The sequence below is a fragment of the Spermophilus citellus genome (genome assembly GCF_964194105.1).
Source record: "Spermophilus citellus genome assembly, chromosome: 1".
Lineage (NCBI taxonomy): Eukaryota > Metazoa > Chordata > Mammalia > Rodentia > Sciuridae > Spermophilus > Spermophilus citellus.
Genome location: NC_138182.1, coordinates 47,444,207 through 47,461,391, shown reverse-complemented (window position 1 = coordinate 47,461,391; position 17,185 = coordinate 47,444,207). Strand labels below are relative to the sequence as shown.

At 33.6% G+C, this 17,185-nt stretch overlaps 1 protein-coding gene across 1 annotated transcript in view; it reads right to left on the bottom strand.

The window, feature by feature from the left end:
- SUGT1 (SGT1 homolog, MIS12 kinetochore complex assembly cochaperone) overlaps window positions 1-17,185 on the bottom strand; it is a 37,573-nt gene that overhangs the window by 17,565 nt on the left and 2,823 nt on the right. The window contains exons 3-10 of the mRNA XM_081290739.1: window positions 14,604-14,694; window positions 13,362-13,431; window positions 12,270-12,340; window positions 9,899-9,952; window positions 9,421-9,437; window positions 6,914-6,945; window positions 4,892-4,988; window positions 4,077-4,184 (exon numbers count right to left, since the gene is read on the bottom strand). Coding sequence (XP_081146865.1) covers window positions 4,077-4,184; window positions 4,892-4,988; window positions 6,914-6,945; window positions 9,421-9,437; window positions 9,899-9,952; window positions 12,270-12,340; window positions 13,362-13,431; window positions 14,604-14,694 — 540 coding nt within the window. The remainder of the gene's footprint in view (window positions 1-4,076; window positions 4,185-4,891; window positions 4,989-6,913; window positions 6,946-9,420; window positions 9,438-9,898; window positions 9,953-12,269; window positions 12,341-13,361; window positions 13,432-14,603; window positions 14,695-17,185) is intronic.

Genomic DNA, 17,185 nt, shown 5'->3' with positions numbered 1-17,185 from the left:
TTATACCATATAGGGTTCTTATGAGGATTAAATATCATGTACAAAAAGACTATAGAACTATATCTGGCACATAACAAATGAATGCAATCACAAATATCTTCATCATCATAAACATCTGGAAAAAACTGGGCAAATTATTTAGCATCTCTGGGTTTGGTTTCTCTACCTCTAAACTGGTAATAAAAATATATATACTATATAGTCATTGTGAAAATTACATGATATACAGTAGTCTAGCATGTGATAAACAACTATTTTAATTCGGCACAGGCCAAACAATACAGGATAGAGTATAGTACATGTATGCAGTAAAATATTTTGCTGGAAAATATTTAATGGTATTGGGGGGGGGGGGAGCCATAATGAATGGTTAAGTTTAACAGACATTAAGAGAGCATATATATAGCAAAATATTTCTTTATAAAATATACAAACATGCATTAATGGAAAAGAAAGAGTACATTCCAAGATCCACAATTTGTGGACATCAGCAACTAATTCAGTAAAAATAAAACACAACATCTCATTATTATTCCAATATTAATAGCAAAACAAAGCTATAATCCAAACACCCCCACATTTACATACTGACAAACACAAGTAGCCTGCCCTGTCTCTGGAATTTTCTATATATTCTCTTGCTTCTATGAGCATTAAGAAAAGGAATTCATTCTAAAACTGCTCAAATTTTAGTGGTGAAAAAGGAACGAGGAGGTTATTATTTTGTCTCCAGTAAAAGCACACATTTTTATTTACCATGGTTCCATGTTGTATAACACAACAACTTTTTGTTTTTGTATTATATAATATAAAAAATTACTTAAAACTAAAAATAAAGCTGGGCACAGTGGCTCATGCTTCTAATTCCAGTGACTCTGGAAAGAGTCAGCTAAGGCAACAGGATCACAAGTTTGAGGCCACTCTCAGCATCTTAGCTAGTCCCACAGCAACTGAGCAAGACCCTGTCTCAAACTAACAATGTAGCTTAGTGGTAAAGTGCCCCTGGGTTCACTCCCTAGTACCTGCCCCCCCCCAAAAGAGTATAAATAGGAATATAAAAATATTTCTATAAAGGTAAATTTACCCCAAAGGATTGAGAAGTCTAATTCTTAAGAACATTTCACAACATAGTTGACACCGAAATCACAATACTGAGACTATGACCAGAGAATAACGTCATGAAATTAACATCATGAAACAAAAGAAACATGATGGTTTCTTAATTTTAGAAAGTGGATCAACAGGCTGACATGTAAACTGTATTCATAACTGTAAGTGCTATGTAATGGTAGAAATAACTAGAAAAGATACTGAAAAAATATAGTCTGGCTAGAAAAAATGTTCTAGATACTACATTGGAAATACTTAAAAAGTAAATTATTTCTGTACTTTTCCCTAAGTACCATCACTCAGTAACAATGATTTTTCAATATTTTAAAACACTGTCTCCCTCTGCTGTATGAAATTGGAAAGGACTCAAAAGATCTCATCACTTATTTCTTTCAAAATATCATTAAGAAAAGCTATAAATTTATTTGCTACAAGATATAATATATAGGTTAGCAGCCCAACAGAGTTATATGTTTAAAACATGGAAATTATGAGATCAGAACAAGAAAAACAATCTTTCTTTAAATTCTTCAATCCAGAATTTGAAAACTCTAAGCAAAGCGTGGTTGGCAGTCAGAATTAAATATGCAGCCAGGTACGATGGTGCAAGCTTGTCATTTCAGCAGCTCAGGAGGCTGAGACAGGAGGATCCTGAGTTCAAAGCCAGCCTCAAGCAATGGTGAGGCACTAAGCAACTCAGTGAGACCTGTTTCTAAATAAAATACAAAACAGGGCTGGGAATGTAGCTTGGAGGTTGAGTGCCTGAGTTCAATCCCCAGTACTCCCCGCCCCCGCCAAAAGTACCAAGCACCTGTTATGTACAATGCATGGGATGAGAAAGGGCTGCCAAGTTTAGTAAATAAAAATATATCATGGAACCTGGTTATACAAAAAAAATTATTCATTGTTCATCTGAAATACAAACTTCATCTGTATTTCAAACACTTTATCTGAATTAAAGTCCTTAAGTTATTTATCACCTATTCACACAAATTAATTTACATTTATAATACTTCAAATGCATATACATTAAGAATCTCTTGGTAGAAATATATAAAAAAATACCAAAATCATAATTTTCTGACCTATCTTCCTCTCAAATCTACCTAGTGTTTTGTGCTTGATTACTCAGAATTATTTTATTTTATTTTATTTAAGAGGGAGAAAGAGGAGAGAGAGAATTTTAATATTTATTTTTTTTTTTAGTTTTTGGCAGACACAACATCTTTGTATGTGGTGCTGAGGACCGAACCCGGGCCGCACGCATGCCAGGCGAGCGTGCTACCGCTTGAGCCACATCCCCAGCCCCACTCAGAATTATTTTATTGAACAAATTCTACACTATGTGAATAGAATAAGTGATAGACTAAAATCCTGGTGAGATTTCATCCCTTTTCTGACTTTCTATTATCTCGAGCACTTGTTCCACACCTGCCACATAATTAATCAGCTTTACTTTTGGCAATCTTCAAATAAAACTTCAAGGGGCTGGGGTTGTGGCTCAGTAGCAGATCACTTGCCTCACACATGTGAGGCACCGGGTTCGATCCTCAACACCACATAAAAATGAATAACAAAATAAAGATATTGCATCCGTCTATAACTAAAAATATTTTTTAAAAAAATAAAACTTCAAAAGGGCAAACCATATTAAACTAGAGACAAAATACTACTTCATATTTTTTGCTCCAAACCTGTGTAGTTTCCTTTCTGTATGCCTGGTTACCACTCTTCAGGACAGGTGGACCTGATCCTATTCCATGATAGGAAACTTCACATGTCCTTATAACTTAAACTTAAGAGTCTGAGTTAATAATGTAACTTTCTGCAAGACCCATGTATAAAAAACCATATACTAATGGAAAAAGTTTATATCATTCATTCTTATTAACTCACTTATCATATACTTTCATACAATTTCATGTAATTTTACTGGTAAAGGGATTTTAGAGCCCATACTCCTCATTATATAGATGCTGAATACTTAATCCAAAGTCATTGTGACTAGACTAAATTCACAGGGCAAGCTAAGAGACAGATTTTTTAAATCTTCAATTCAATATTTCTCCTACTAAATTCACTACTACCTACATCTTTTGAATGATGCTTAAATCTTATAAATATTAATTCTACTTTTTTAAAATACAAAGGAATTAAAACATTATATACTCAAACTGTTATTCATTACTCCTTCATAGTAAAGTAACCTGAAATTCAGCATAACTAAAAATAAAACAAAAAAGTAGATTTATCTTTATAACTGTTTCTATTTTTAATTGCATAAGGCAGGGGCTGGGGATGTGGCTCAAGCGGTAGCGCGCTCGCCTGGCATGCGTGCGGCCCAGGTTCGATCCTCAGCACCACATACCAACAAACAAAGATGTTGTGTCCGCCGAGAACTAAAAAATAAATATTAAAAATTCTCTCTCTCTCTCTCTCCTCTCTCTTAAAGAAAAACAAAATTAATTGCATAAGGCAGGGTAAGAAAAGTATTTATACATTAAAACAGACCAAACTGACAAGTTCTTCAGAAGAGACAATATCAGTATCAAATCATATAAGCTATTTTTATTATATCCACTTTGAAAATCTTCATTGAAAAATCCTATAGCTATCTTTATAAGTACACACACACCACACAAGCTATTAGTTTTATATTCCACTATTCAAATTTTGGGGATAAGAAAACAGTGATACTAAACAATCATTGTTTTTAATTTCCTGAGCGACTCCTCCCTCCCTTTTTTGAGACAGGGTCTTGCTAAATTGCTGAGGCTAGCCTGAACTGGTGATCCTTCTGCCTCAGCTTCCTGAGTCTCTGGATTACAGGAGTGTCACCATGTCTGGCAACTGTCTCTTTTAATTTAAATAGGATTTACAAGTTTATTATCACATAGGTGATTAATTCACCAGTAGGTTTATATTTTGAAAACATTACAGGTAAAAAACCTTTCCAATGGCCTCACCTTTGTTGTAAGTACTTTAAACGTACTCTGTTCTGGTATTATAGGATGAAGCAATCTCAGTTTCAAATTGTAATCTTCTCCAGAAGGAAGTTTCACCAAAGCAGACAACTATTGAACACAAATTAGCAACACATTTTGTAAATTAACATAATAAAGGCTACAAAGATTTTAAATGAATACAGAACTCTGACAATGTTGCAGATTGAACATTTTGTGTAGTGTGTCAGATTTAAGAATTTCAAAATAATCTTTCAGTGGTATTCTTCATGTAAATTCTCATATATTTAAAGAACAGAAAACAACATTTGAAGTATTTATCATATTTAATCACACATAACATTTAAATCTCAAGAAAACACAACACACAAATGCAAATGATATAGTAACAAAAAGAAATTATTCTTGCACAAAATATTTAATTCTAACCACCTTTCTTAATATCTATCATAAGGTTCTCTACTTAATGCTTAGAAACCAAGTTCTAAAGTCATACTCATTCATTTATTTCATTTTTATGTGGTGCTGAGGATCGAACCCAGTACATTGCATGTGCTAGGCAAGCGCTCTACTGCTAAGCCACAATCTCAGCTCCTGCTTTATACCCTTAATCTAAAGAAAAAAATATATTTAGCTCTTATCTCAAATTTTTTAACTCAAACTAAAAAACAATGCTTCAGATTTTATTCAGCATCTTCCATGTTATCTCAAGGAGAAATGGCATATAGCTGATAAAACTGCTGTAGATTATTCTGCAATATACTAAGTTGGCAAATAATAGTATGTAATCGCCATATAAAATATGGCTTAAAGATTACCTCTTTTTCTGAAAATTCCACATTTACGTCATTCTTCTGAACATTCTTGATCATAAGTGTAATGATTACTTGAGATTCTGTTTGATACCAATCATACCTATTAAAAAGGAAAGAAACCTTAAAAAATTGTTTATCAAAAAAAAAAAAGGTCTGATAAAAAACTCCACCCTAAGGAACAAAACAGCAAAACAGCTGTTAATTCACAGAAGCAATTATATGTAACTAATCTTCTATTATCTGTACTAATTAAGAGAAAACAGTAAGGTAGGTGATGCTCACATCTTTCCAGTGGACTTAAAATATATTAGAAATTAAAATATAACTATATTAGAAAATGTTTTCTAATATAGTTGCACTTAAGCTAATATTAAAGATAAAAATTAGGGCTGAGGTTGTATCTCAGTGGTAGAACACTTGCCTAGCACATGTGAGGCACTGGGTTCGATCCTCAGCACCACATAAAAATAAATAAAGATACTGTGCACATCTACAACTAAAAAAATTATATATTAAAAAAAAAAAAGATAAAAATAAGCCAGGCACCTGGCGCACCCCTGTAATCCTCACAGCTCAGGAGGCTGAGACAGAAGGATAGCGAGTTCAAAGCCAGCCTCAGCAATGGCAAGGTACTGTCTCTAAATAAAATACAAAATAGGGCTAGGGATGTGATTCAGTGGTTGAGTTCCCCTGAATTCAGGTACCAAAACAAAAAAAGATAAAAATCATTCTAAACAGCCACTAATTATACATTATCAACAGTTTTATACTCTCATTTCCATTTCACCGAATGCTAAGGTGAATTAAACACTTCTATTCCTATTTTACAGATGAGAACACAGAAAGCTCAGTGGCAGCAGTGCTGAGGTGGATCTGGTCAACCTGAGTCAATACTACAAGCTCTTCACTAAAGCTGGGAGTAAACAGACCTCAGCACAGGAACAGAGGCAAATGAGCTCAAGCTACAGTTATTTAAACTTTACCCATTTGCCAGGTACAACATTATATAACAATTCCTTCCCCTTCAAATCTTACGGTATTCAGGAAGAAGACCAATGTGTCCAGGGATTATCATTATGTGTACCTATCATACTGAAAGCTCTAAAAATGTAGTAATCCTCACTTTCAAATGAGACTATAATCTCCCTGAAGGGAGAGCTATTTACCCTGATACTATTATATTCTCAGGAACAAGCACATGCCTACTTACTATACAATATACTTATTAAATCAAATGCTGAATTATTTTATGCTCCAAATTCCATAATTGTCATTTGATGTTTATGTGTTCTTATCCTCACTATGGTCACCAGGCAAGTCAAAGTTCCCTGTTTACAAAGTACTTGGAGTCACTTCATTTCCCCAAAAAGAACATGAATAAATTGTTTTGTTGTAACATTTTTAAGTCATTTTAGGTAATTATGTCAAAAAGCACCTAGATTAAAGAAAAAAACTTTGAGAGTGTCATAGTCTGTCTCTGAAATTCAGTGAGGATACAAAACTCCAGATCAATGCCTTGTGATTCTGTTACAGTCTTAAGAATGCAAGTTGTACACATGGCTCATGAATAACAAAAAACAAAATCAAAGACTTAGTAGTGTTTACTCATTATTATAATTGCTATCTTCAGCAATATTAACTTTTAGCTCATGTAGAAGGTTCCTATAAAAATTTTATTTCAAATATAATATAGAGGTCAATTACAAGTCCGTTAACCCTAATATGAGCTTATTATGTCATAAAACAAATTTAACTGAAAGATGTTCTCCTTTATGGGTGGAAAGGTGACATACTATGGCAACAGAGAAATGATTTAAATGATTTAAATTTACTTAAGTAGAACATTAATACTAACCAGTAAACAGTCTTAAAAAATTAAGTTTTTTATAAGGCTATAACACTATTTTAAAAAGAAAAATTAAGAAACTTAAAACCACACTGTAAGGACTCAGTTATTAAAATATGGGCTCCCCTCCCCCTTTAAGCATATTTATCATGCATTGTTTTATGAAAAGAAACACTTACTTGATTTTTGACTGAGTCCGCTGGGATGCAGACTAGTTTTGTCAAGTTGAAAGAAAAAGATTTTTAAGTTAATTTAGCAATTGAATATTAAAATACACATACTATTAAATTACTCAGTGCTCTAGTTTTTTTTGATATGGAATAACTACATGAAAATTTTCTTCAAAGATAAAACATAGTATATGCATTATTAAATGATACTAGTCTTCAAAAAAAACACAACATGTTGGCATTTTTATAATTTCATTAATTTAAATTTTTAAAAATATATTTTTAAAACATTTTAATAACAGAAAACTTTTCTAAAGGTATGAATGAAAAGGTTATTTATCCAAAATGTCCAGTCCTAAGATGAAATAACTCCTAGCAACATTTTAAAAACCATTTTAAAGAAACAGTATAACATTCCAGTTTAAACAATGTAAAGACTGCTCTGAAAACCTATAAAGGAAACATTTCCATGGAGATTTCCAAATAACCTCAAACTCCATTTTGTGACCTTTCTCCAACAGACATATCATCAAGAAACAAAGTGATTCTTGTCCAACACCTACTTTCCTAAACTATGCCTGCACCTATTAAAACTAAATCTAAAGACTTGTCCTGGGTCTTAGGTAGCCTCTAAACTGACCCAAAACAAAAAAGGGAAGAGAGGAGGTTTGGGATCAAGGAAATAAATAAAACTACTTTAGAGGTCTGAATCTAACTCAGAATTACTCTTCAGTGTAAAGGACTGAGAAACAATGTGCATCTAGATCATATTAAGTAGAGAAACTAACCAAATTAGATTATTCCAGTTCACCCAGATACCAGGAAAAAAAACCAGACTGAACCATGGCAGTAATAAAATGTGCTAAGCCTACATAACTTAACTCTGGACTAAATGTGTTTCTTCTTCTTCTGTTTTGTTTTTTTTCTTTTAATATTATTTTTTTAGTTGAAGTTGGACACTATACCTTTTATCTATTTATTTATTTTTATGTGGTGCTAAGGTTTGAGCCCAGGGCCTCCCACGTGCTAGGTGAGCACTCTACCGCTGAGCCATAATCACAGCCCCCCCACCTTTTTTTTTTAATTCAAATGCCATTCTGCTGTTTGTAGCCCTAGCCTCAATCTTAAAATTATAAAACCTGAATTAAATTACTAGCAATAAAATAGAAAAGTCAACTTTTAAAGACCTCTTCCAATTCATTCCCTACCTCTCACACCTAGGAATATGGGCAAGCATGGATGTATAGGGATAGATAGCACTCACATTTGCAGATATTCAAAGCCCTTGTTACTATGCATACACATATTTTGTCTGAAGCTCACAATAACCTGTGTGATGTAGAATAGTTCTTTCAGCTCCAGTTTACACATGAAGAAATCTCAGGGAACAAGTGACTTTCTTAATGTCACAATGTAATTTTGAAAGATTGAGATGTAAATAAATCTTTGAGAATGTACAAAGTAACTCAAAATGTTAAGTAATTGCCCATAAAAAGAATTTAGGAGGGGCTAGGGATGTGGCTCAAGCGGTAGCGCGCTCGCCTGGCACGCGTGCGGCCCGGGTTCGATCCTCAGCACCACATACCAACAAAGATGTTGTGTCCGCCGAGAACTAAAAAATAAATTTTAAAAAAGGGGCTGGGGATGTGGCTCAAGTGGTAGCGCGCTCGCCTGGCATGCGTGTGGCCGGGGTTTGATCCTCAGCACCACATACCAACAAAGATGTTGTGTCCGCCAAGAACTAAAAAAATAAATAAATAAATATTAAAAAAAAAAAAAAAAAAAAGAATTAGGAGCCAAATATAATGAAGCATGCCTATGATTCTAGCTATTCAGAATAGTGAAAAAGAAGAATCATTAAAAGGATCCTGAATCCTAAACCAACCTAGGAAACTTAGACCTTGTCTTTAAAAAGACTACACTCAAATCTCCTGACTCCTTGTAATTTTCTTTATTGACTAAATATGTAAATCACTACTACTAAAAAAGCATTAGCCATGATTTAAATATATTACATATAAACTTAAATTGATTAAAAAATAAAAATCTCTTAACTCTGCCATAATTTTTAATGACTGAAAAGACCTGAAGTTTCATGTCCAAACCAATGACAAATATTAACAATGAATAAGATAAATATAAGCATTTCCAATTTTACTTACCCTGTGTGTTTTAAGCCAACCATAACAAGTCCTACAAGTGAATCCAATTGTTTAAAACTAATTAAATGTGATGCCTTTTTAATAATTATGGCAGGAAATAATCATCATCATACTAAATTAACTTAATCTACACACTAAATTCATTAAAACAGCCAAATAACTTTCATGACCATAAACCTTTATAATTATTTCATAAAAATGATTTTATTTCAATTGCTACAAGAACTAGTATTTAAATCAAAGTGCTTAAATTTTTAACTGAGAGAGCTCATCCCAATTGCTATCTCAAATTATGTTTGATACATGAAAATTAATACGAAGTAAAAAAATGAAGAATGAAAACTATGGACTTACCACCTCAGATTCTGACCCTATAAAACATAAAAATGGAAACATTCTCAGACAACAGTGCATCTGTAGGCAGTTACATAATTTCTGTAGCACAAATATACAAAGAATGCCAATTCTCTGTATCTTTCAAATAAAAAACTGGTTTAATTTTGCATCCTGGAGTCATGTTAGACTCCTTATTTCTAAGGAGTGCTATTCCAATTTTACATGCTAGGCACGCACTCAACCACTGAGCTACAACCCCAGCCCTCCTTAAGTCATTTCTTAGTAATATCATGATATATTGCACAGAAATTCATTCAAATCTCCCTTTCAATAAAAGAAAGTAAGCAAACATCAACATATCATTAGAAATCAATATCTAAGGGACTACGTACTACTTATAGAGATTAAAAATAATATTTGTTCTAACCAAAACATTTGAAATATTTACTACTATTTTGAATTGAAAGACTATGGGAAGCCTACATAACATACTTACCATTCAGAGCTTCTTGACACCTTTTAATCCAGGCAATGAAATTAGCACCTGCACCTACAAAGAAAAAACTAACTATAACATCATGCATCTGTACAATATAACATATTCATTTAACAAATACGTAGGGAATATCTACTATGTCTCAGGCAATGTTCTAGGCACTAGGGATTCAGCAATGAAAAAAGACAAATACACCTACCATATGTAGCAGAGCACCGCAATCCTAATATTTTTACTATAAACTTACCAATACATTCAGTTATTCACCTGGAAAATTCTGCTTTGTATGCTAGATTAGTTTTAACTACAGCTGAACTCATTCGTTTCTCAGGTATTTATAATTGACATTTTGTCCCACCTCCCTTCTCTTAAAGAAACATCCTCTCACCAGACAAAATCAGACCCGAATCAGATTCCCATTATGCCATCAAACACGGTGGGGTGGAGACCTAGTAACCAGCAACTGGGATGAGTTTGAAAAGCCTCTTCTAGCCCCAGCCTGCTCTTCAATGCAGGCATCTATTCTGTCTACTCTCTCTTAGGGACTTTACTTGTTGTCGTGCCTTTCCTACTTATACTTTGTGAAGTTCTGTTATGTCTCCAAAACTTACATGGCAACCAAGAGACTATATACACAGCAAACTATATAAAGGTAACAATGTGAATGTATACATAAAAGCAAATTATTCTTGAGACCCAGAACACTTAAATCTAAATAGTCATAGTCCCTACTAAAAAGGCTGGGGATGTGGCTCAGTGGTAGAGCGCTTGCCTAGCATGTGTGAGGTACTGGGTTCGATTCTCAGCACCACATATAAATAAATTAATAAACAAAATAAAGGTCCATTGACAATTTAATTTTATATATATATAAAAATATTAAAAGTACTCTACGAATTCAAGGTAACTTCAGGCAAGACCTGAAAATGACAAGCAGTAAAACTTAAAATTTCCTAATTTAATTAAACTACATATGCCTTAATAAAATTTTTAAATACACATGCTATATTCTAGGGAAAGGTGTATCAAAACCCTATGAAGGGCTGGGACTGTAGCTCAGTGGCAGAGCACCTGCCTAGAATGTGAGGCACTGGGTTCCATCCTTAGCAGCACATAAAAATAAACAAATAAAATAAAAAGACATTCTGTCCATCTACAATAACAAAAAATAAATAAAATAAAAACCCTATGGAATAACCTATTATTCAAATAATTAGTAAATTAAACCAAGCTTCCCATCATATAAAGGGAGGGGAAAAGGTACAAAGCTTAGAAATGTAGAGGATGACTTTTGTCTCTTTAGGTTTTCCAATATTTTATCAAATTATTAGACAATTAGACTCTTTAAAAACTTGCTAAGAGCAGACATGTTGACTTGCTTATTGAATAGCCATAATTCATGTACCAAAATTGGAATAAGCAAGTTTAAGAACAACTATTAGTGTCCAGATCCCTTTCTAATTCTGTATTTTTCACTTGCCAGCTGGATCCAAAATCCTTTTTCTGAGTAGGTGTGTATGTTTTTTAAAAAATATAATACTTTAGAGGAGAGTTTCTCAACCTCAGCACTGACATTCTTTATGGTGGGGGGCTGTCCTGTGCATTATAGGATGTTTAGTAGCACTCCTGACTTCTAGTAACTAGACAATATGAGCATAATCCCCTTCTACCAATCATAATAATAATAATAAAAAAAAATCTTCAGACATTGGCAAGTCTCTCCCAGGAAGCAAAACTATCACTAGATTAAAAATAAAATGCTTTAGAGACTTGTGATAATACTCTATTGTAAGATATAGTAAGTACAATCAGAATTAGGCAGTCTGTAATTATTCTACAAGATTACTTACAACCCGTTATCTTTCAATATTTTTACAGATTTTTAAATTTTCAGCTCTCACAATTTGTGTTCACAGAATACATAGCTGTGATAATGTACATATTCCTCTCGAAAAGATGATATGTTTAAGAACTCAAACACTCTCAAAGCTCCATATTTCTTCTCTACCCTCTCAGAATTTACTCAAATTTACACTTCCATAAAGGTGATATTTTCAGATTTCCCATCATTGCAATCTTAATAACGTAAAAATGAACAAACTTTTGAACAAGACAACTTTTCCATTAGAAAAAAAATAAAGCCAAACTCAGTACGGAGAGAATACTCAGTATTTAGTTTGACTTTTAACTGTAAGATTTATCTGTGATTTAAAAGCTAAAGAAAGGCCAATTTAATCCATTTTAAATGCCTTCAAAGTCTGTAATGAAGAAATAAGGTGTTGCCTTTCTACAACTGAAATTAATAAAATTCAGCTATGATATTTAAGATATACAAATGATAGATTAGTTTGAGTATAACTCTAATACTTACTATCTAATTTCTGTCCTTCTGTAAAAGTTTCTAGAGCAGAAGCATAGTTTTTTTCATGGTATTCACATATCCTGCATGGACATATTAAGAGCAAATTAACACATGTATCAGATCATAGAAAACAGTCCCCTTTCTAAATAAAAAATTTCTTAGTATTCTCTACTGTTAGAAGATTTCTGTTTTTGGGGGGAGGGTGTTCAAACATTGAACACAGGTGTGCATTACCACTAAGCTACATTCGTAGACCACCCCCTCCTTTTTATTTTGAGACAGGGCCTCACTAAGTTGCTGAGACTGGCCTTGAACTTGTAATCCACCTGCCTCAGCCTCCCAAGATGCTGGAAATACAGGCCAGGGTCAAACCACCAAAGAGAAAGAATTTAAGTATATGCTAATGAGCCAAGAGATTTTCTAAATTACTGTAACATCTAGTATAATTCTCATTAAAATTCAATTTTAAAATTCACTTCACAAGGATATTAATTGTACAAAATTGCTCATTTCAAAATATACAAAGAAATTAATTCTTAAATATTAAGTCGCATTTATCAACAGAAAAAAAACTGGGTTTAAAAAATAAAAATAAGGGCTGAGGTTATGGCTCAGTGGTAGAGCGCTTGCCTAGCACGTGCGAGGCCCTGGTTCTATCCTCAGCACCACATAAAAATAAATAAATAAAAATAAAGGTATTGTGTCCAACTACAACTAAAAAAAATAGATTAAAAAAAATTTTTTTTCCCTAGCATTTGTAGCCCATTCAGCTTGGCTGGGGAACAGGATGTTCTCTAGTCAGTTAAATACTATAAATTCCAAATGATAAACAAAAAGGGAATGTGAAATCTATCAGTTTCATCTATAACTTGCAGTTACTTCAATCGTCACTAATTTAAACACAGCAAATATAAATCTCCTACTTTAGTTAACGTACTAGAACTGTTATATGTAAAACTGAATCAATTCTCAGCTGTAAAATGTATAAATACAGCATTTTACCATATATCTATACATAAAGCTTACAATTACTTCATTCAAAAACTGAAACACCTACTAGCTACAGTCCAAGCCCAACAAGAAGAACAGTTCATTACACACCCTTTTCTCATTATAGCAGTGGAATTATTTGGATTGAGTTCAAGGGACCTTTTTACATCAGCAACAGCATCTGTATATAAAAAGAAAAGTTTTTTTAAAAGTCAGTTATTTACAAATACTACACACTAGAATCAGTCTTAACACTCTTAAGTTCCCGGAGAGGCCATACAGTTTTATCTGTTGGATGGTTTTGTTGTTGTTTTCCCAGTGCTAGAGATAGAACCCAAGGCCTCACACATTGCTTACAAGCTTTCTACCACTGAGTTACATCTCAGTCCCAAATGGTCTTAAATTGGGAAAGTTTATTTGAGATGAAATTCAAGTTAAGTATTACCTTCATAAATTTCTTTTGGTCTAATATTTAGCTTCCTTCTTAAAGCTCTTCCATTAATAAAGCTCTGTGTCACAAAGCCATTTTCACATCAATAGTATTTATGTAATGTAGCTTAAGATATTAATTCTTCTTTATGGATTCTCAATCAGAATTTTTTTTTTGGGGGGGAGGGATACTGGGGCTGAACTCAGGGACACTTGACCACTGAGCCATATACGCAGCCCTATTTTATATTTTATTTAGAGACAAGGTCTCACTGAGTTGCTTAGCACCTCGCTTTTGCTGAGACTGGCCTGGAACTCACAATCCAGGCTGTCTGGAAATCACAATCCAGGCTGTCTCAGCCTCCCAAGCCCCTGGGATTACAGGCATGCAACACAATGCCCACCCTCAATCAGAATTTTTAAAAAAGTTACACAATACATAAATACATTCTTTTTTATTAAAAAAGGAAAAGAGCATTTCATTTAAATACTGTGAAATAATACCATTTTTATTAGTATATCCAAAGACTATAATTGAAATCCATACAAATTCTCTACCCACCAAAGAGACACACTTAACAGTTAAACAGGTGTTTCTCAACATAATGTTTGTCAAACTGCGGCTACTTTACCGATTGTTGTGAAAGACCAACTTAAAAATTGTATGATGGGGTGGGGTTGTAGCTCAGTGGCTGCGTGTTTGCCTTGCACGCGTGAGGCACTGGGTTCGATCCTCAGCACCACATTAAAAAAAATAATAAATGAGTGAAATAAAGATATTGTGTCCAACTACAACTATAAAATAAATATTTTTTAAAAAACCTCAAAAATTTCCTCAACTTTTTTGGATTCAGTTTGTTTTAGACAAAATTTATGAGTAACTGATAGAGAAGAGACAATAATACACTTCATAAGAGAAGTTACCACAGTAATTCCCAAGGAGAATGTGACAATAAGCTCTTTGACAATAATACTGTGCATCATCTGGTTTCTGTTCCAAAGCCTTAGTCAGCTCCTACAAATAAAAATGTTGAGTGTTAGTAAATGTTTTTTAAAGCCACTGAATTCTAATTAAAACATAACTTTTAACCAACTAACCTATTGTTACAAGCTATTTGAAGAAAAGAACGGGAAACAAGTTGGGAGCTTTTCCTTGTAAAGTTGATCAATCTTTCCTTCCCTTTCCCCACTCCATGCTCAAAGAACACAATGTAATGTAACATTTATGTAAAGTACTTAGCAGTTTCTGGTATACAGTAGAAACTTAAAAATTCTCCCCCATTTATTCTGAAAAATTTAGTTTGTATACTTTGACCAGCACAGAATTTCTCCAAATTTGGAGAAGACTCAAAGATCATACAGAATTTGAGATGCCTAGAAAATGGGAAGATATCCAATTTTAAAAATAAATCATTGAAGTTAAATCTAGAGCTCAGAGAGGTTAACAGAATCAATAAATACAAAATTAAGGTTACCTGGCCCTGTCCTATTCTCTGTAAATGCCGAAAACCCTGAAAGATTACACTGTTTCAAGCCCAGATAGACTCTCACAGATAGCTAGTGTCAACTGACCAGGGGTATTAGAGAAATTAAACTTTTAATACCTTTGATAGTCACAACATATAGATAGTAGCTGGAAAAATAACTACATAGGAAAAGATCTCCTGGGGCTCTTCCCTTCCAACCACAATGACCTTTATGAAGCGCCTCAACTACCTCAGTAACTAGAATGCACCTCTCCCAGATGTGCAGAGAATGCCTTCCCTAACTTCCTAGTTTGTGACCAGACAGCCAAAGACAGGATTCAAATCCAGGGCTTCCTGACTCTTTTAACCAAAAAACACTGCCTCTTAGTTACATGTTTTTACTCCTTGTTGCCAAAACTATGAGGAATTTATGTGTATTGATATATTCTAATATTCTCAAAATTTCTAGCACCAAACTTTAAAACAATTTTGAAAGTAGCAGATAGCTTATTTATTTACTAAACTACATTTTCAACTCAAACTTCTAGCTTCTTCTCAGTAAGAAAACAGAAATATTACAGTCAAAAGACTTACAGATCATACTGATGATTGGATTAATTTAAAAAGTATTTTTAGAAAAAAAATAAAGTACTTTTAGAAGTATTACAGAAGAGACATAAGCCAGACACTAGGGTGGGGAGAGAAGATTTGGAAAACACACACACACACACACACACACACACACACACACATCCCTTTTCTTTAAAAGTTAGAAAAATTTAGTTAAATGCTTCTGCATTTTAAAGCACCTCTGTAAATGACCTTTAAAACCATAATCCAATTTCTGGTTAAGGAGAACTGGTTATGGTTATTCAGTTAAATAAGATAAGCAACTGACTTAGACTGTTACTGAAAAAAGTTATCAAAAAACCACAGTACAAACTTTAAAGTCTGACACTCAAAAAAAAACTTATAACAGTTTTATTCATGATTTTATAAGATTTTAAAACTTATAAAATCATGAATAAAACAATTTATCTTTTGAATAAGCAACATACAATAAAACAAGGAAAAGTACAGTTAAAATAACGATTTATGGTCTTTACATCTAACTTATGGCATGTTTTTAGAGTTCTGCTTTTTTCTTTCTGTTCTTTTGACAGTCACTGCTGTCTGCTAGACTACAATGGGTCTAAGGAAGTAAAATAGATAAAACAAGGTCTTCAGTGTCAAATTTGAATTACAGCAACAAAAGGCTATTATTTAGCAAAGATCTATGCTAAACACTGTAACATGTCCACAGAAAACTAGTTAGTGGGCTGGAGTTGTGGCTCAATAGTGGAGCACTTGCCTCTCATGATAAAGGCTCCAAGTTCAACCCCCAGCACTGCAAGGAGAGAGAAAGTTATATATTAGGTCAGCAATTCACAAATATCAACCCTAATATAGTCTGAACAAGAGAGAGGAAAACTCTCTTTTTAAGGCATTAAAGTTACAGTTGGGCCAGGCATGGTGGCACACACCTGTAATCCCAGTGACTCAGGGCAGGAGGACTGCAAATTCAAGGCCAGCCTCAGCAACTTAGAAAGGCCCAAAGCAACTTAGGAAGACCCTGTCTCAAAAATTTAAAAAGTACTGAGTGTAGCTTAGTGGTAAAGCATCCCTTGGATAAATCCCCAGTACCAAAAAAACAAAATCCCCAATAAAACATGTGGCATCCAGTATCCAATTATTGAAAGCTACTGATTTTTCTCCTTGCACCTTTTCTCAGTCTTTCCTATATTCGGTTTTGCCCTTGTTTCCTTTGGCAAAGAATATAAAAATATTTGCCTCCATAGTCCTTAATCTTCTCAAAGTTATAAATAACACCGGTTACCAAATTCAATGCATTAATTGATCATTTTGTGGCCCCTGACAATACTGACTAGGCCTTTCAATCTACTATTCTGCTAGCCTCTTTAAAGCTGTTTCCCTAAAACTCATTTATATTTAGTATTCTCTTTAGCATATTTTCTGACCTAGCCAGTGTCGGAGCTTCAC